Source organism: Dendrobates tinctorius, unplaced genomic scaffold, assembly GCF_039654945.1.
Source record: "Dendrobates tinctorius isolate UK_male_01 unplaced genomic scaffold, ASM3965494v1 ptg000180l, whole genome shotgun sequence".
Taxonomy (NCBI): domain Eukaryota; kingdom Metazoa; phylum Chordata; class Amphibia; order Anura; family Dendrobatidae; genus Dendrobates; species Dendrobates tinctorius.
The window spans coordinates 691,161-712,725 of NW_027361847.1; the positions used below are offsets into that span (position 1 = coordinate 691,161).

At 51.4% G+C, this 21,565-nt stretch overlaps 2 protein-coding genes across 2 annotated transcripts in view; both read left to right on the plus strand.

Annotated features, from left to right (window-relative positions):
- The window catches only part of LOC141054919 (uncharacterized), a 205,864-nt gene that overhangs the window by 142,662 nt on the left and 41,637 nt on the right, over nucleotides 1–21,565 (plus strand). Inside the window, 1 exon segment of the mRNA XM_073551813.1 lies at nucleotides 3,540–3,550. Coding sequence (XP_073407914.1) covers nucleotides 3,540–3,550 — 11 coding nt within the window.
- The window catches only part of LOC141054903 (oocyte zinc finger protein XlCOF8.4-like), a 206,272-nt gene that overhangs the window by 51,923 nt on the left and 132,784 nt on the right, over nucleotides 1–21,565 (plus strand). The gene's annotated exons all lie outside the window — the stretch shown is intronic.

Here is a 21,565-nt window from a genome sequence, read left to right on the forward strand (position 1 = left end):
AGGGAAGTCAGCTGTCTTAAATACTCCAGTCAGAAACCCCGGATCTCCAATCGTCATTATCATCAGGTGGCAACCCTCTGTCAGTCTGACCAGCTCCACTACCTCCAGTAACCACCAGAGGGGGGCCCAGAAAGAGAATTCACAACAGGTTTAGTTCCGAGTCTTGGAGGGATCGGCTCGCGTAGGCAATCACTCGCTCCTTCCCGTCCAGCACCTGCAACAGCACGGCCCTTAGGCCATGTAGGCTTCCGTCAGCATGAAGGGTTAAGAGAAGTCTGCATAGGCCAATATGGGAGCTACAGTCAGGGCCATCTTTAAGGCTCCGAAGGCTTCTATCTCCCCACTGAATGAGCCGATTCTTTGCACTGAATGTTACTCCTTTTAGTAACTCCAGCAGAGGATTAGCAATACAAGTGAAATTTTACGAGAACCTTCGGTAGTACCCAGTAAGTCCCAGAAAGGCCCGAAAGTCCTTCACTGTCTTCGGGGTGGGCCAGTCCTGCACTGCTGCTGTCTACTCACATGCAGGTCTCACTGCCTCAGTGGATGCAATGTGTCCCAGGTATTCGATTTACTTGTGGAAAAGGTGACATTTTTGGGGCTTCACTTTCAGGCCAATCTTCTGCAGCCAACTCAACACTTGTTCAATCCGTCGGAGATGTTCTCGAAATCTGGCTGCATAAATGATGATGTCATTTAGGTAGAAGAGGGTAGCCTCAAAGTTCAAAACTCCCAAACATCTCTACATCAGTTGCTGAAATGTTCCAGGAGTGTTGGTAAGGCCGAAGGGCATCTGATTGAACTCAAATAATCCCATGGGCAGTATGAACGTTGTCTTTGGCCAGTCATGCTCAGCCATGGGCACCTGCCAGTATCTGCTGGCCAGATTTAGTGACGAGAAGTACTTTGCTTTTCCCAAGGCAGACGACTCCTCAATTCTTGGTAGGGGTAGGAGTCCCGCACTGGACATTCAGGTGCCTATAGTCAACACAAAAATGCAGGGTCCCGTCCTTCTTTTGAACTAGAACGATGGGAGCCTCCCACGGTCTTTGCCTCTCCCGTATGACTCCACTCTGCAGCATGTGTGCCAACATCTCTTTCACTTCCTTGTACATCTGTGGCGGTGTTATGGATGTTTTTTTTTGCAAAAAGCAGAGTCCAGTGGTGTCAAAAGCAAGTTACGTTCCCGAAGACACCGTATCGCCCACCGGACGAAACTCTTGACAGATGACCGGAGGACCGCGGAGGAGAAGATGGCTCCCTCAACAACTCCGAAGATGCAGGCCTTCCTTGGTCTAGTCTTGTACTTCAGAACTTGGATCCCTGGTGCTCCAGGCTTAATGCAGCCTCTGTACAATTGCATCAACGCATTGCAGCCTTTATCTCGTACAGGAAACTGAAAGACTTCATAGTCTCTGCGCCAGCTCTAGGCCTCCCTGACTACGAGAAGCCATCCCATCCTGACCGAATGGAAAAAGGACAAAGATGGAGAAGGTCATGCTACCGGTGTCTTAAAACAGGCCCACGGAGGAAAACCAGAGGCCTCTAGACTACCTCTCAGCCGGCCTGGATCCAGTTCTAAGGGGGAGGCCCTCCTGCATGAAAACAATATCTGCAGCACACGCCCTCCTGACAAGGCTGCTCTCCACCACTCTTCAGTGCTCTCAGCCATTACCTGTCTCTACTCCCACTCCCAAGGGGGGATGCGGAGACGGACCCTCAGATGAAAAATCTGGCTCCAGTTTTGCAAATGATGAAGGAAGGTTCCACACAGGCTGTGCAGTGACCAGCAATCAAGACATCCTATGGTCCAAAAGTTTGTCAGCCAAGAGCCCAAGACGCGGAGCTGATAGAGCTGACGAAAGGCCTGCCAGATTGCAAAGAACAAAACTTCCAGGTACTCGCATGGCATAGCACACGACTTCGGACCCATCTGGGCTGCAAGAGACTTCATCACAGCAAGCGGATCGACCATGAAGCATCATGGAGCCATCAGAGACCTGCTGGACACTCTCCAAATACTAAAAGTGGTGGCAGTGTTGAAGGTCAAGGCACACGGAAAATTGAACACAGTAGAGACATGGGGCATCAACATGGCAGATGTGGCAGCCAGAGGAAGACAATATGGAAAATGGGAGAGGTCGTAGAGCCGGACGGATACTACATGACGACTGAAGAAGAGAAAACCTGGCATACAGAAGTCAATGGGAAAACCAGTGAAGACGCCATCTCTGAATTGGACAGAAGTGCTGCCTCCTCCTCCACCAGCCAACGAGCTGAATCACTTCCAGGATGAAGACTCTGACGTGGATATGAATTCTGAGGCAGAAGAATAGTGCCCACCTTTACCAGAAAGGACCTATTTGATGGAGACATTTCAGAAGATTGTCCTCCACCACCCCCTCGTGGGGAAGCTTCTTCTCCAGCACAGTCCTACGGTCAGCAGTTCACAGCAACACTTCCCCCTGTCCCCCCGAGATGAGCTGCATGAGTCCGAAGGTATCCCAAGGCTATAACAGTTTGACTTTCCCCCTTATCCCCGGAGAATACCAGCTGGATCTGTACCAATGCAAAGAGTCCCAAGTCCTCCTCTGACACAGTCTAACTCGAGTCTTCATACAGAGGGAGGCACGGACATAGACGAAACCTCAGCTAAAATCCCACAATCAGCTCAGAGAATGTCAATTACCACAACCCAGTCACTAAACCTGACAAAATGACTTCCTGAAACCTGTACAAGAAGTAGCAGGATCAGACTCGGGAGGAGAAGGAAAGCTGGATGCTGTAGGGCAAAAGCACTGGGCTCCAAGAAACCTGTCTACCTCAAAACATCTACCTCAAGACAGACCCAGCCTACTTCAAAGTGTGTACCCTACAGTGGTTCAATGGGCACATGGCCCCCGCACGGAATTGAAGACACAGATGAATGACCTGAATAGGCTGGACTCCCACCTTAACTGCCAAATTCCTAGCAGCTGTCTGGCCTCCGACAAATTCAACATCACACAAGCGGGAAAAGTTCCCCACGCCATCCGGCCTGAAGACTTCCCAGTAAGGAACCGTTTGGGCGAAGACTACTGCAAAGAAGCTACTCTCAAAAATAGCGTGCAGATATGGGGGTTCCAGAAGCAATAGCAAATGATCAGGGACCCACATTCACAGCAAACCTGACACAAGAGATCTGATCAGCAGTAGGGTCAGACTTAGGCCTACAGTACACACTTCCCACCATCCCGCATCATAGACTAGGTGGGACACTTAAGAGCAGCATGCTAAAAAATTTGCCCAAGTGACAGACAAACCCTGGCATTAGATACTCCCATAGGCTCAGAAAAAGCTGTCACCAATATGAAACTTTATTTGGGTAAAAGACCCAGTTTAGGGGTATTGTTTACTTAGCAGTTGACTATGCAATATGATACTTTGTCTGCATGCGTAATTGAATTTATCAAGAATTTTGCTAATGTCCATTCTCGAGTTTTTCCTTTATTGCCAGGTCCAAGATTCGGTGCCTGGTATGCACCCCCTGAAGTCAGGAGACTGAGTGTGGGTGAAAAAAGTCCGTAAGAGAAGCACTCAATCCCAGATCTGATGGCCCTTCTCCAAGTGCTGACGCCACCAACCTGGAGGGAAAACCCCCACCTGGATCCACGCATCGCATTGCAGGAAAAGGCCTTCATACCAGAAGATACACCTGAGCTGGAATGATGCTGTGGATGACCTCCCTGACTGAATAAATTACCTACCTGACAGAGGATACACATGCACTGACTGCATAGACTGATAACTAAGAGACTTTTATCACATTGCACCACACCCCCTTTAGGGACAGATCTCCTGACTGCCCATTTGTGAAAGTCTGTACAGAGGAGGATGTATGCGTTAGGCGTATGTCAGTCCACTGGCAGCATAAAAGAGTTGCAGCGCTTTGGGCCAGGAGCAGGATTTTAGGGCAAGTGATATCTACGGGGGGATTGTTATGAAAATATATATGTATATGTATTTCATATAGATCTCACTTGCCTGCTATAGGCTATATAATGCTATATACTCATGTATTCTTATATAGCCATATGCACACAGATACATATTTACAGTTTGAACCTTATAACTAGTTGGTGGAAGTTGACCGGCTACCCAGTCATCTAATGATAGCATTATCTTGTGACCTGAGAAATATCTAGCAGACATAGGGAATGAGGAAGTAAGGCCAGATGGTCCAGCCGATATTGGAGACTTGCTGACGAGTGCAAGACTCCGGACAGTAAATCACGTGGTGTCTAAGTAACCCCAGGTCGGACACCCATATATGTTCATGTATTTAAACTGACCAATTAGATAAGAAGTTCAGCCTTTATGTATCTTTCTGTACAGCTGATAAAGCCAAGTATATTCAATAAAATTTCCAGAGTTTTGCTGGAAGGTATTGCTGCTAACCAGGTGTGGCGTCTTTCCTTCCTTGAGCGTTCAATAGGACTCTGTCTAATTTGGGCAGGCCACAGTACACACAGGGGTAAATCTACCCATATAAATTTCCATGTCAGCAGGATCTGCCAATGTCCCTCTTGGATCGGCGCTTTGTGTGGGTATCTCATGGGTTATGGCTGTTGTGCACCTGAAGTCATCGTCATGACGGGAGTAGACATCTTGGTAATGCTCCAGTACAGCCTCCACCTGTTGTATCTGTTGTGATTAGAGTCCCGTCAGTTCAGCCCGCATTTGCTTCAAGATCCGATGCCCTTCCTTCATACTTCCAGACGGATGCTCTGGGGAAATGGTAATGGCTACAGTCCAGGGATCCCCTTCTTTCACTGCTAACAGCACAGCCTCCGACTGCATCAGTTCTTCTGGCATGCCCAGCACCTGTGCCACTTTACTTTTGGGCGAGAGCGTGAGATTGTCCTCCCCCAGGTTGACACCCTGCACCACTACGTTACCGTCATGAACGATGGCTAATGTCCGGGCAATGAGGAGCCCCGCAGGTATTTAGTCCATTGATTGGCTCTATCTGGACTTCTACTCCTTCGAGGGGCGTACAAGCTCGTACGGCAACGTGAGCACAGTCTGACCAGGCGGCAGAACGAGTTTATCAGCGACCGGGACTACCACCTTTCCCCATGTAGAATCCTAGAATGTTAGAATTGGAAGAGAGCTCAAAGATCATTGTGTCTAACCCCCGGCTCAATGCAGGAGTCACTAAACCATCTTAGACAGATGTCTGTCCAGCCTCGGTGTTAAGACTTCCATTGAAGGAGAACTCACTACCTCTCGTGGCCACCTGTTCCACTCCTTGATCACCCTCACTGTCAAGAAGTTTTTTCTAATGTCTAATCTGTATCTTCTCCTTTTCAGTTTCGTCCCATTGCTTCTCGTGTTTCCATGTGCAAATGTATTCCCAACCTGCACAAACTCCTCATCCTGCTGCTATCCCAATACTGAGCCGCTGTCCCTGTTACTGCACACATACATAGAATGATACATAGAATGTTGTCCCCTCTGCTCCTCCAATGCACAGTATAATAGTTAATAGCGTTCTGGCGTGGCGCATGCACTGAGAGTCCCACTGCTAGGAGGAAATTAACTTTATTCCTCGCAGCAGCCTCGCTCTTCCAGTCATAGGGGCGGCGCCGGCACGGCTTCAGTCACTGCTCTGTGTATAGAGAAGAGCGGCTGTGACCTCACCCCGGCACTGACAGCCGGCTCAGCACCGTCTGCCACCCACTAGTTACATTCTGATTAATAATTTCACAATAAGCAATTTATTATTATAATAAAGTTATTAGAGGGTTGGGATAAATGTCTGCAGTCACTCTCAGACTGCACACTGCCAAATCATGGCGGCAGGTGCTCCCCATCATGATTTTGCAGTGTGTAGTCTCGGAGTGATAATAATAATAATAAATTGCTTATTATGAAATTATTAACTAGAATGCAGCTCATGGTTACTGTACAGTTATACTTGTTAGGGGCAGACGGACGTATTTCTCGTGTGAGGATCGCATCGCAATCCTCTGACTGTCAGCTCTCCACACCTGAGTGTGACAGCTACATAGTAATGCATCACACTCATGACAGGAGCAGTATCGGCCAGTCCGAGGATTGCGATGTGATCTTCGCAATAGTTATATGGCGTCTATCTGCGCGATTCTGCTAATACTTATCCTTGTTATACTAATACTGAAATAGTGACCTATTATTAATGTATAAACTGTATTGTTATACTTCTTATAGTAATACTTTTAAAAGTACACCTCGTACACACACGGATCCGCTCTGTACACCTCGTACACACATGGCTTCGCTCCGTACACCTCGTACACATGCGGCTCCGCTCAGTACACCTCGTACTCACGCGGCTCCGCTCCGTACACCTCGTACTCACGCGGCTCCGCTCCTTACACCTCGTATATGTGCGGCTCCGCTCCGTACACCTCGTACACACACGGCTCTGCTCCGTACACCTCGTACTCACGCGGCTCCGCTCCGTACACCTCGTACACACGCGGCTCCGCTCCGTACACCTCGTACACACATGGCTCCGCTCCGTACACCTCGTACACACACTGATCCGCTCCCTACACCTCGTACACATGCGGCTCCGCTCCGTACACCTCGTACACACACGGCTCCGCTCCGTACACCTCGTACTCACGTGGCTCCGCTCCCTACACCTCGTACACGCGGCTCCGCTCCGTACACCTCGTACACACACGGCTCCGCTCCGTACACCTCGTACTCACGCGGCTCCGCTCCTTACACCTCGTATATGTGCGGCTCCGCTCCGTACACCTCGTACACACACGGCTCTGCTCCGTACACCTCGTACTCACGCGGCTCCGCTCCGTACACCTCGTACACACGCGGCTCCGCTCCGTACACCTCGTACACACATGGCTCCGCTCCGTACACCTCGTACACACACTGATCCGCTCCCTACACCTCGTACACATGCGGCTCCGCTCCGTACACCTCGTACACACACGGCTCCGCTCCGTACACCTCGTACTCACGTGGCTCCGCTCCCTACACCTCGTACACACGCGGCTCCGCTCCGTACACCTCGTACACACACGGCTCCGCTCCGTACACCTCGTACTCACGTGGCTCCGCTCCCTACACCTCGTACACACGCGGCTCCGCTCCGTACACCTCGTACACACACGGCTCCGCTCCGTACACCTCGTACACACACGGCTCCGCTCCGTACACCTCGTACACACGCGGCTCCGCTCCGTACACCTCGTACACACACTGATCGGCTCCCTACACCTCGTACACACGGCTCCGCTCCGTACACCTCGCACACACGCGGCTCCACTCCGTACACCTCGTACACACGCGGCTCCGCTCCGTACACCTCGTACACACGCGGCTCCGCTCCGTACACCTCGTACACACAGGGCTCCGCTCCGTACACCTCGTACACACACGGCTCTGCTCCGTACACCTCGTACTCACACTGATCCGCTACGTACACCTCGTACACACGGCTCCTCTCCGTACACCTCGTACACACACTGATCCGCTCCCTACACCTCGTACACATGGCTCCGCTCCGTACACCTCGTACTCACGCGGCTCCGCTCCTTACACCTCGTATATGTGCGGCTCCGCTCCGTACACCTCGTACACACACGGCTCTGCTCCGTACACCTCGTACTCACGCGGCTCCGCTCCGTACACCTCGTACACACACGGCTCCGCTCCGTACACCTCGTACACACGCGGCTCCGCTCCGTACACCTCGTACACACACGGCTCAGCTCCCTACACCTCGTACACACACGGCTCCGCTCCGTACACCTCGTACACACACGGCTCCGCTCCCTACACCTCGTACACACGCGGCTCCGCTCCGTACACCTCGTACACACACGGCTCTGCTCCGTACACCTCGTACTCACGCGGCTCCGCTCCGTACACCTCGTACACACGCGGCTCCGCTCCGTACACCTCGTACACACATGGCTCCGCTCCGTACACCTCGTACACACACTGATCCGCTCCCTACACCTCGTACACATGCGGCTCCGCTCTGTACACCTCGTACACACGCGGCTCCGCTCCGTACACCTCGTACACACACGGCTCTGCTCCGTACACCTCGTACTCACACTGATCCGCTCCGTACACCTCGTACACACGGCTCCGCTCCGTACACCTCGTACACACACTGATCCGCTCCCTACACCTCGTACACACGGCTCCTCTCCGTACACCTCGTACACACACTCGGCTCCGCTCCGTACACCTCGCACACACGCGGCTCCACTCCGTACACCTCGTACACACGCGGCTCCGCTCCGTACACCTCGTACACACAGGGCTCCGCTCCGTACACCTCGTACACACACGGCTCTGCTCCGTACACCTCGTACTCACACTGATCCGCTCCGTACACCTCGTACACACGCGGCTCCGCTCCGTACACCTCGTACACACAGGGCTCCGCTCCGTACACCTCGTACACACACTGATCCGCTCCCTACACCTCGTACACACGCGGCTCCGCTCCGTACACCTCGTACACACACGGCTCCTCTCCGTACACCTCGTACACACGCGGCTCCACTCCCTACACCTCGTACACACGCGGCTCCGCTCCGTACACCTCGTACACACACTGATCCGCTCCCTACACCTCGTACACACGCGGCTCCGCTCCGTACACCTCGTACACACAGGGCTCCGCTCCGTACACCTCGTACACACACGGCTCCGCTCCGTACACCTCGTACACACGCGGCTCCGCTCCGTACACCTCGTACACACACGGCTCAGCTCCGTACACCTCGTACACACACGGCTCCGCTCCCTACACCTCGTACACACGCGGCTCCGCTCCGTACACCTCGTACACACACGGCTCCGCTCCGTACACCTCGTACTCACGCGGCTCCGCTCCGTACACCTCGTACACACGCGGCTCCGCTCCGTACACCTCGTACACACGCGGCTCCGCTCCCTACACCTCGTACACACGCGGCTCTGCTCCGTACACCTCGTACACACAGGGCTCCGCTCCCTACACCTCGTACACACGCGGCTCCGCTCCGTACACCTCGTACACACGCGGCTCTGCTCCGTACACCTCGTACACACAGGGCTCCGCTCCCTACACCTCGTACACACGCGGCTCCGCTCCGTACACCTCGTACACACACGGTTCCGCTCCGTACATCTTATACACGTGCGGTTCTGCTACATCCACCCTGAAAACCCCTCCTGACCCCACACATAAACTTGCCCTCATCCAGCACCATGACAACCAGCACAGCAGAGTCCAGCCCACACTGAGGCCCCTGATCATGTGACCCCTGACTCCTCCCCTCCTGTGACCTCATCACAGGTCCTGTGCGCACAGAAAAGAACAGCCTAGCGACATCATTGCAGGATGTGGTGGGTCTCTGGGAAGGTGAGAATGGGGTGCATGGGGGGCGTGCGGCTTATCTCCCTGCAGTGCAGGTAATAGAGTTCTGGCTGAGACAGCGGGTAAAAGCGGGAGTCCCACAAAATGAGGGACGGTTGGGAGCTATGGTGACTGTACAGTATGTGTGTGTCATCACCACAGGTCCTTCACCATTTCTCTCCTGACCCCGCCCCCTGATCACATGACGGTGACGTCACCACAGGTCCTTCACCACTTATCGCCTGACCCCGCCCCCTGATCACATGACGGTGACGTCACCACAGGTCCTTCACCACTTATCTCCTGACCCCGCCCCCTGATCACATGATGGTGACGTCACCACAGGTCCTTCACCATTTCTCTCCTGATCCCCGCCCCCTGATCACATGACGGTGACGTCACCACAGGTCTTTCACCACTTATCTCCTGACCCCGCCCCCTGATCACATGACGGTGACGTCACCACAGGTCCTTCACCACTTATCGCCTGACCCCGCCCCCTGATCACATGATGGTGACGTCACCACAGGTCCTTCACGACTTATCTCCTGACCCCGCCCCCTGATCACATGACGGTGACGTCACCACAGGTCCTTCACCACTTATCGCCTGACCCCGCCCCCTGATCACATGACGGTGACGTCACCACAGGTCCTTCACCACTTCTCTCCTGAGCCCCGCCCCCTGGTCACATGACGGTGACGTCACCACAGGTCCTCCCGCGCTCAGTGCAGCCGCTCCGTCCCGGGTGTGCGCAGCTCGTGTTCTCTGCGGTCAGCCAGCAGCAGATTTCCGGTTCCCGCCATTCCGGTGAGATGACAGGAGGGTTTGTGGTGAATCTGTGAGAGGAGAGTGTGGGGGAGATCAGAGCTGTTCCTGTGGAGGCTCCTGCTCCATGTGACTGCGGCTCCTCAGTGTTGGGGACGGGCAGCATTGTATGGGGGATGTGCAGCGTCTCCTCCTCACCTCACGGCCCCCGCTGGAGGTGGAGTTACCACGGTGACCGTCCCCCGCTGGAGGTGTAGTTACCACGGTGACCGTCCCCCGCTGGGGGTGTAGTTACCACGGTGACCGTCCCCCGCTGGGGGTGTAGTTACCACGGTGACCGTCCCCCGCTGGCGGTGGAGTTACCACGGTGACCGTCCCCCGCTGGCGGTGTAGTTACCACGGTGACCGTCCCCCGCTGGCGGTGTAGTTACCATGGTGACCGTCCCCCGCTGGCAGTGTAGTTACCATGGTGACCGTCCCCCGCTGTGGGTGTAGCTACCATGGTGACCTTCCCCGCTGTGGGTGTAGTTACCATGGTGACCGTCCCCCGCTGTCGGTGTAGTTGCTACGGTGACCGTCCCCTGCTGGCGGTGTAGTTACCATGGTGACTGACTTCTGCTGGAGGTGTAGTTACCACGGTGACCGTCCCCTGCTAGTGGTGTAGTTACCACAGTGACCGTCTCGCTGCTGGTGTAGATACCATGGTGACCGTCCCCCGCTGGTGGTGTAGTTACCAGGGTGACCGTCCCCTGCTGGAGGTGTAGTTACCATGGTGACCGTCCCCCGCTGGCGATGTAGTTACCACGGTGACCGTCCCCCGCTGTAGGTGTAGTTACCATGGTGACCGTCTCGCTGGCGTAGTTACCATGGTGACCGTCCCCCGCTGGGGGCGTAGTTGCTATGGTGACCGTCCTCCGTTGGCGGTGTAGTTACCACGGTAACCGTCCTCCGCTGGTGCTGTAGTTACCACGGTGACCGCCTCCCCCGCTGGAGGTGTAGTTACCACGGTGACCGTCCTCCGCCTACGAGGCTGATAATGAGCGGTCAGATCGGCGGAGGAGGCCGCGGTGGAGTTTTGTGGCTTTTCCTCCAGATTCTTCCTGATAAATGTGGATATTTGGGCAGAATTTAGTGATTGTCGTTCTCTCGTCCCCTGTGATTTCCATCTTCTCCTTCATCATGAAGACGCCGGCAGGACGAGATCCCTCCAGCTGATCCAGTGCTCATCCCTCCTCCTCCTGAATGACCCCCGAGGATGGACAAGGACAGGGATGAGACCACCAGGAGATTATTCCACTGCGCCCTGGAGATCATCTCCCTGCTGAGCGGAGAGGTAACTCCTCTACATTTCTATCAGCTTTATTGTGTGATGTGACGAGTCCGACACCGGGAGGAGGAAATCCAGAATAGGAGAGAAGGATTCTTTACTGTAAGAGCAGGGATTCTGTGGAGCTCTCTGCCCGGAGGAGTTGTCATGGGGATTCCCTATAAGAGCTGTAGAGGGGTCGGGATGTCTGTCCGGAGTGTAATAATATTCCCAGTTATGGCCCCAGATTACTGGAGACGGTTATTGATCCCGGGATTTCTACTGATTGTCAGATCTGGAGTCGGGAAGGAATTCTTCTCCCTAAGTGTCTCTCTCCATACACAGGATTACACAATAGTGAGGAAGACACCGGGGGACTGTGTGACTCCCATCATCCATCTCCAGGAGTCAGGAGGGCGGAGCCCGGGCCCCATCACAGAGCCTCCCCCGCACTCCCCGATACATGAGAGGAACAAGAAGATCCTGGAGCTCAGCAACAAGATGATCGAGCTGCTGAGCGGAGAGGTGACTGCTGGGACATTATACAGGACTGGAGGATTCTGGGTGATGAGCGGAGAGGTGACTGCTGGGACATTATACAGGACAGCACTGGAGGATTCTGGGTGATGAGCGGAGAGGTGACTGCTGGGACATTATACAGGACAGCACTGGAGGATTCTGGGTGATGTGCGGAGAGGTGACTGCTGGTACATTATACAGGACAGCACTGGAGGATTCTGGGTGATGAACGGAGAGGTGACTGCTGGGACATTATACAGGACGGCACTGGAGGATTCTGGGTGATGTGCGGAGAGGTGACTGCTGGGACATTATACAGGACTGGAAAATTCTGGGTGATGAGCGGAGAGGTGACTGCTGGGACATTATACAGGACAGCACTGGAGGATTCTGGGTGATGAGAGGAGAGGTGACTGCTGGGACATTATACAGGACGGCACTGGGGGATTCTGGGTGATGAGAGGAGAGGTGACTGCTGGGACATTATACAGGAGGGAACTGGAGGATTCTGGGTGATGAGTGGAGAGGTGACTGCTGGGACATTATAGAGGAGGGCACTGGAGGATTCTGGGTGATGAGAGGAGAAGTGACTGCTGGGACATTATACAGGACAGCACTGGAGGATTCTGGGTGATGAGAGGAGAGGTGACTGCTGGGACATTATACAGGAGGGAACTGGAGGATTCTGGGTGATGAGCGGAGAGGTGACTGCTGGGACATTATACAGGACGGCACTGGAGGATTCTGGGTGATGAGCGGAGAAGTGACTGCTGGGACATTATACAGGACAGCACTGGAGGATTATGGGTGATGAGAGGAGAGGTGACTGCTGGGACATTATACAGGACGGCACTGGAGGATTCTGGGTGATGAGCGGAGAGGTGACTGCTGGGACATTATACAGGAGGGAACTGGAGGATTCTGGGTGATGAGTGGAGAGGTGACTGCTGGGACATTATACAGGACTGCACTGGAGGATTTTGGGTGATGAGCGGAGAGGTGACTGCTGGGACATTATACAGAACGGCACTGGAGGATTATGGGTGATGAGCGGAGAGGTGTCTGCTGGGACATTATACAGGAGGGCACTGGAGGATTCTGGGTGATGAGCGGAGAGGTGACTGCTGGGACATTATACAAGACTGCACTGGAGGATTCTGGGTGATGAGCGGAGAGGTGACTGCTGGGACATTATACAGGACGGCACTGGAGGATTCTGGGTGATGAGCGGAGAGGTGACTGCTGGGACATTATACAGGACGTCACTGGAGGATTCTGGGTGATGAGCGGAGAGGTGACTGCTGGGACATGATACAGGACGGCACTGGAGGATTCTGGGTGATGAGCGGAGAGGTGACTGCTGGGACATTATACAGGACGGCACTGGAGGATTCTGGGTGATGAGCGGAGAGGTGACTGCTGGGACATTATACAGGACGGCACTGGAGGATTCTGGGTGATGAGCGGAGAGATGACTGCTGGGACATTATATAGGACGGCACTGGAGGATTCTGGGTGATGAGCGGAGAGGTGACTGCTGGGACATTATATAGGACGGCACTGGAGGATTCTGGGTGATGAGCGGAGAGGTGACTGCTGGGACATTATACAGGACTGCACTGGAGGATTTTGGGTGATGAGCGGAGAGGTGACTGCTGGGACATTATACAGCACTGGAGGATTCTGGGTGATGAGCGGAGAGGTGACTGCTGGGACATTATACAGGACGGCACTGGAGGATTTTGGGTGATGAGCGGAGAGGTGACTGCTGGGACATTATACAGCACTGGAGGATTCTGGGTGATGAGCGGAGAGGTGTCTGCTGGGACATTATACAGGAGGGCACTGGAGGATTCTGGGTGATGAGCGGAGAGGTGACTGCTGGGACATTATACAGGACTGCACTGGAGGATTCTGGGTGATGAGCGGAGAGGTGACTGCTGGGACATTATACAGGACGGCACTGGAGGATTCTGGGTGATGAGCGGAGAGGTGACTGCTGGGACATTATACAGGACGTCACTGGAGGATTCTGGGTGATGAGCGGAGAGGTGACTGCTGGGACATGATACAGGACGGCACTGGAGGATTCTGGGTGATGAGCGGAGAGGTGACTGCTGGGACATTATACAGGACGGCACTGGAGGATTCTGGGTGATGAGCGGAGAGGTGACTGCTGGGACATTATACAGGACGGCACTGGAGGATTCTGGGTGATGAGCGGAGAGGTGACTGCTGGGACATTATATAGGACGGCACTGGAGGATTCTGGGTGATGAGCGGAGAGGTGACTGCTGGGACATTATACTGGAGGATTCTGGGTGGTGACGGTGTCGTTGTTGTCAGGTTCCTATAAGGTGTCAGGACGTCGCTGTCTATCTCTCCATGGAGGAGTGGGAGTATCTAGAAGGACACCAGGATCGGTACCAGGCCGTGATGATGGAGGAGCGCCGGCCTCTTACACCACGAGGTGAGCAGCGAGGCTCCTTGTTGGCTCCGGTGGATGTGATGACGTCTCTCCGGCGTCCTCCTATAATAGATGAGTTTTCTCCAGACTTGCTCTGGTTTTCTGTACATTTCCTCCGTCTGACAACAGCTTTCATTTCCCTGATTATTTTCTTCTGATCTGTGAGTCGCGGTTTCTCCGCTGTCGTCTCGTCTTCATCAGTCTTGAGTCTTCGTTCTCTTCTTTCAGAATCTTTCTCCTTCCTTAGAGCATCGGTCACATTTTCTCTGCAGATGTCTCGTCCTTCTGTCCGTTCTCTCCTGTGAGTTCTTTCGGTCTCTAAGTCTGTTGTGGATTGTTACTCAGCAGAGTCGGGGTTAATTTACTGATGATTTTCCCCCTAATCCGCTGTCGCTCGTCCGTCCCTCAGAATCTGTGCAAGGGCTCAATGTCGTCATCAGTCGTGGTCGGCGTCCGGCTCCTCCCTCTTGGCTGACACTTGTGTCACCTTCCTTGGACTCCGCCTTCATTCTCTCTTCTTCTTTGTGACAAATCACTTTCTCCGTTCTGTGCACAAAGTCCTGGATAAATATTGGCCCCGGACCGTCCCTCAGACCTCGGGACACGAGTCGCTGTCCTGACATAAAGATGGAACGTGGTGGAGCCGATCACCCGTCAGTCTGACATGGAGGCTTTCCAGCAGTTCTCCGGCCCCGTGTCTATTCACCAATCGCTCTGCAGGCGTAGAAGCACAGAACTCTCCGTAGTGGAGGAGAAGGTCAGATCACCGCGCAGGGGACTAGTGCACCCAACCACATAAAGGGAACCTGCCATGTAAAATAGCATTAACCTTCAGACATGGGGTTAACCTCCAGATTAATAATGACTTGAACTTGCCCGGCTCCTGCACTGAGAGCCCCTCTGCCAGGAGGAAATTACCTTAATTCCCCCGGCAGCGATCGGCTTCCAGCCATAGAGGTGCGGTTTCAATGACCTCTCTGTATACAGTGAGAAGCGGCTGATTCCATGCCCCGGCACTGACTGACAGCCGGCTCTAATGCTGAGCCCGGGGGTGTGGTAACTGAAGTGAAGTGGTTAAATGTCAGCAATCTGAGCTCACTCCACAGACGCACACCTGGCATCCTCCATGTATGAACACTAGATATCAGGAAGGCGTTAAAGAGACATCAGAATGCTCGGGATGGGGTGTTCTAGCCTCAAGGGCTCAATGACAGCAGAATGTCAGGCGGTCCGCTCTTCCTCTTCATGAGGTCTGAGCAGAACAATGTAAGTGGGATGGTGACGCAGGTGTTGGTCCTGCAGGGACATCGGGCCGCACAATGATGGTAATAATCAGTGTAAGTCTCCAGTAAAGGGTTGTTTGTTCAGTAGAATATGTATTATGGGGCTTTTCTGTGGAATCTGACCAGACAATCTCTCCTTGGCTCCCCGTGTCCCTCAGTCAGCGCCCATGACCCCGGTGCCTGCTCTCTAGTGTCCTCTTATATTACACAGTGATAGGCACTAACCGCTGTGTACCGGGGGCTCCCACAACACCGTCCTCCCGAGCGCTGTCACCGTCAGCCATACACGTGCACTTTCCTTCTTCAGATACATAGAACTTTCCGCGCACTTTCTGCCTATTTTAGTGTTTATATCGAGGCGAATGTTGAGATTTTTCTCTATTTAAAGAAGAATAAAAACGCAGTAACTCGTCTCTTAATAGGAGGACGGCAGGTTCTCTCCTCTTAGGCTCTGTTCACACTGGGCGTTTTTGCTGCTTTTTTATGCTAATTTTCAGCCTCGTTTGCTTTTGTCCTCAGTATTTTGGGCTTTGCATGGCTTCTTGGACATAGAGCAGGTCACTTCTTTCCTCATTTTCTCAGTGTTTTTCACCCACTGACTTGAATGGGTGGTGAAAAAATTCTGCAAAACGCACCAAAAGCGCAAGTATTATTTTTGTTGTGTTTTTCGTGCTAAAACCTCATTCTTTCGAATAGTACTTTTTTTTTCTATAATAAACTTTATCAGCACGAACAAGAGACAAACCTAGCATGCCAAAACCTCCACAAAAACGCATCAAACAAGCAGCGAAAAATACAAAGAAAATCTCCTATTTTTCTGCAGCTGCTTTCCTGCCGAGAGATCAGGTTTTACTGCAGAAAAAATACGCAGCAAAAACGCCCAGTGTGAATTAGTTCAACATATTTCACAATGGTGGGTACCATGCGAAATGAAGTGAGAGTAATGAAAAAAGTGAAGTAAAATCATTATCTTTATTAAATAACATTTAAATACGGGTCAGAATTAAAAATACAGGGCGAAAAAGGCCTCCAAATAAGGGGGATGGTGCGCAGCAGAAAACAAATATAGAGGCAATTGGATTATTGATGAACCTGACAAAGTTATAATGACATAGATTACAATTCCCCTAGGACATACACCGTCGTCAGCCGGCCACTTGGTAAACACAATAATGTACAATTGTTTGCTGCTACCAAGTTTTGCAAAGAAGCCATATTATGTGCTGGCCAGGGCAAAGGGTGAAAAAGGAGAAAAAAAAATCTCAATGTTCATCAATATGGGTGACAAAGGGGGATCATCAAATAATGCACCCAAAATTAATCCAAAAGGAATGTAAGTGTAGATATGCAGGTATATGAGGCGATTGGCAAAGGATTTACCTCCTGGTAGGAGAGTACTGGAGATGGTGCTGCAATTGCAGAGTATGAGGGGTTAACTGCTGCAGAGCGATCCCCTCGCCTGACGAGCACCGTTTCGCTAGGTAGCTTCTTCCGGGGGCGTGGAGGTGTTTAGGTGTCATGGAGTGTATTTATACTAAGGTGCGAGGTGTTTAATATGTGATAAGATGTATTTGAGATGCCCCCTAGGTCCACTTAGCGCATGTCAAGCAAGTCCCGCCTCCACTTGCTAATGGGGCTTCCGGAGCTGCGCTCGGTGACACGCAGTGGAACGCACCGCGGTCACCTGTTTGAACACTTCCGGTGGTCAGAGGGAGAGTTCAGGACTGGCGCGTGCGCATAAGACCAAGAAGGCTGGAGGGGAGGGATTCTATGTGTACACAGAGGATCCGCACATAGATGCAAAAAGAAGCCGCGATGATGATGCCTGTATTGAAACAGACTGCATTTTACCCCTTAACGACCACCGATACGCGTTTTAACGGCAGTCGCTAAGGGTACTTAAACTTCAGCGCCATTGTGATAAAAGTAAATAGTGCCCCCTGGGGTTGCGATCGCCATTATTAACAGTATAACGGCGACTGCAAAAAAAAACCCCCCGCAATTTTACATTTACTTTCTCCTATGATGTGATTGCACATCAGAGGGGAGAGAAATAGGCTCCCCGGGTCCTCCGATGCCCCCCACGGTACCTTATGTATCGGTTCATCGTTCCCCCGGCCCCCCTCCTTCCGGCAGAAAGAAAATGGCGGGCGCATGCGCAGTGCACCCGCCAAGATCTTCCTGCCTGCACCCGGCAACCAGTGAGAATTTTCTCATTGGCTGTTGGGTTTTGATCACTGTGATAGGGTCTATCACCGTGACCAAAACCCCCAATATTTGTCACTATGTCAGCACTTGGGCTGCACTTCTCTCTTCTCTCCTTGTAGTTGTTCTGGGAGACAAGAGAGAGAAACTACAGCTGCCCTGTCAGTGAAGAAAAATCATAATTTGTGCGTCTGCAAGCTTCCTAAAAAATCCAATTACCCACCCCCGTTCTCCGGAATCCCCGCATCCCCATCCCCATTGTCAGGGGATTATAAAAAAATATATTTTTTCTTATTTTTTTATTTTTTTTTGTGGTTAGGGTTACACATATTAGGGTTAGCAGGAAACAAAAATACGAGTTAGATTAGGGTTAGTATTTCATTAGGCAGGAAAATAAATAAAATGGCCCGCAGAACTTTCAGTGCGGAGCAAGCTTACAGCCTGCTGTTCTCCGGCAGTGAAATGGAATCTGCCTCTGAAGCTGAGCCGTTTTCAGACAGTGACGACGACTCTTCCTCCATGGGATCCCTCAGCCAGATGGTAGCGGAGTCGGTCGTCACTGCTGAAGCTTGAGAGGCAGGACCAAGTACCACTGCCTCCCCATCGATGCTGTATAATGACACCTCATTTTCCCCTCAAATTCCCCCTTTTTCTGTTGTTCCTGGAATAAGAGTAGATGTCGCCAGTTTTACCCCCAATAATTTTTTACAAATTTTCATTAGCCCCGAAGTCCTATGATTGACCATCCACCGGACAAACCTATATGCCCGACAATACAATTCCCAAAAGTCCACTGCCTTTCATTCCCGTTCCTGGATCCCCACAAATGTCACCGAAATAAAGGAAATTTTTAGGCCTTACCCTGAATATGGGTTTAGTAAAAAAATCCACAGTCCACTCTTACAGGACAACAAAATCTGTCCACAGCACCCCTGTATTTGCAGCCGTCATGTCCCGAGTCCATTACGAAGCCCTGATGAGATTCCTCCACTTCAGTGACAATTCCCAAGCTCCCCAATAACTGACCCCAACTGTGATCGGCTAAATAAATCGAGACCCCTAATTTCCGTCCTAAAAACTTCATTTCTTAATTCCTATACCCCAGAGAAAAATGTGGCAGTCGACGAGTCCTTGATGAGCTACAAGGGCCGTCTGTCATTCCGCCCCTTTATCCCCTCCGAGAAACCCAAATACGGCATCAGATTGTACAAAATATGTGAGAGCTCATCAGGGTACACTTCCACCTTCCTAATTTATGAAGGTAGGGACCGCCAAATAAACCCCCCAAACTGCCCCCAGAAAATTAGCATCCCAGGCAAAATTGTGACCAACTTCTTGCAGTGAAGTGGAAAGACAGGAAGGACGTCTACATGCTGACCACACTGCATGCGGACACCACTGCGACAGTCAGAGAGAGGGGTGCCACCAGGGACAAGGAAAAACCAGTCTGCGTCACAGACTATAATAAATTTATGGGTGTCGATGACTTATTAGACCAGGTTCTGCCACCATACCCGGTCAAGCGGAAGATCAGGGCCTGGTACAAAAAGGTTGCAATCTACCGAACTGCCACATACAACAGCTTTGTCCTGTATAAAAAAAAATCCCAAGGACTACTTACATTCCTGCAATTTCAGGAAAAAATTGAGGGCCTCAATGGCACCAGGGGAAGCCTTCGTGTCTGAGGATTCCTGGAGACTTGCAGAGCGCCATTTTCCTCACCCTGCCCCTGTCACTCCCACCCAAAGGTATCCTCAAAAAAGATGCCGCGTTTGCCGGAAGCATGGCAAACTGAGTGATTCCCGGTACTGTTGCCCCACATGCCCATCCCAATCAGGCCTTTGTATCTCCCCCTGCTTTGAGACCTACCACACCACCTACAATTTTTAGTTTTTTTTATATAATTTTTATTTTCAGCTTAGTGGCCCCAGTAGAGTAATTTGCATCAAATAATAGAGAATATTTTCATTAGTAAATCCCATTTTACCCCATTTCACAATTCTAGGACGTGATCAATCCCATACCAAACTACTCTTCCAACAAATTCTCATCCATGTACCTACGTCTGTACACCCCAGAGTGTGCACCCCACAAATGTTCTGGGAAAAGTCAGGTCATCTGAAAATTAATTCTAGGACTTGATTACTCACAAACATTTTTGACCATTTATCTAACTTTGTTTTTATGACTGTCTTGCTACACAAAACTTTGGCTTCCATTTATATTACTTATATTTATGTTGGTGATACGGGCATGATCATTTTATTGGAGAATTTCTAAAAATGATGGCATTCTGTACTTATACACTATGGACTTTACCGTATGGTTCTTGCCGAACCTCTGGTACCAGACTATATTTTACAGATTCTGTAGGGGATTGGTTGTTTTGTGCATATAGCGGTTCTGACCTTGGCGGGTGGCAGCTTGCAATGGTGCACCACGTCTATTGGCACATTTGTCTCTCACATAGGGATTGATGGAGCTAAAAGGACGTTGTACGACCAGTCTCTAAAAGTCTGTGTCATTCTAGCCCTGCAGGTGTTTTTTCATCTTTGGAACAAACTCAGCTTTGCCACATAGTTGACTGCATTTTCCTCCACATTTTGCCCTTCATTCCAGTACAGTTTATTCTTCCTGCTACAATATACGCAAATGTGGGACAACTATTTAGTTAGCAAGACCAAATTTTATAAACTGCAAATGTATTTTTAGGAGCATGCCTCCCTCTGTGAGTAATAATTCCTGAAAGGATTTTCAATAGCACCTACATATTCCGCAGCGCTTTACAGTTTCACAGTTCCAAAACACAAGTCATAAGTAACAACGTTAACAATACAATAATTAAAGCAAAATAAGCCGCCCCTTCTCGTGAGAGCTTACAATCTACAATGAGGTGAGGGAGATACAGAGTACAGGTGGGTATTTACAATGGTGTATTTACAATGGTGGTCCGGCCATCTTGAGGGAGTGCGGGATAGATGGAGATAGTGAATGGGCTACACACGCACACTTACACATAAAATGACTTTGATTAGTGAACGTGATAGGCCGCTCTGGATAAATGTGTTTTGAGGGAGCTCCTAAAACTATGCAAATTGTGGATAGTCCTAATTTCTTGGAGTAGAGCATTCCAGAGGATTGGCGCAGCGCGGGAGAGGTCTTGGAGTCGGGAGTGGGAGGTGCGGATTAGTGCAGAGGTTAGTTGAACGTTGTTTGCAGAGCACAGCGGTCGGTTAGGCCAATAGACAGAAATGAGGGAGGAGATGTAGGGGGGTGCAGCACTGTGGAGAGCTTTGTGGATGAGAACAAGTACTTTGAATTGGATCCTATAATGAGTGGGCAGCTAATGTAACGATTGGCGAAGAGCGTACTAGTACCGATTAGCCAGTGGGATGACCCTGGCTGCTGCAGTAAGTATGGACTGGAGAGAGGAAAGTCGAGTAACGGGGAGGCCAATTAATAGATCGTTGCAGTAGTCCAGGCGGGAATGGATCAATGCGACAGTGAGGGTTTTTGTTGTTTCCATGGCGAGAAAAGGGCGGATTCTAGAGATGTTCTTTAGGTGTAAGCGGCAAGAGTGGGCATGAGATTGTATATGGGATATAAAG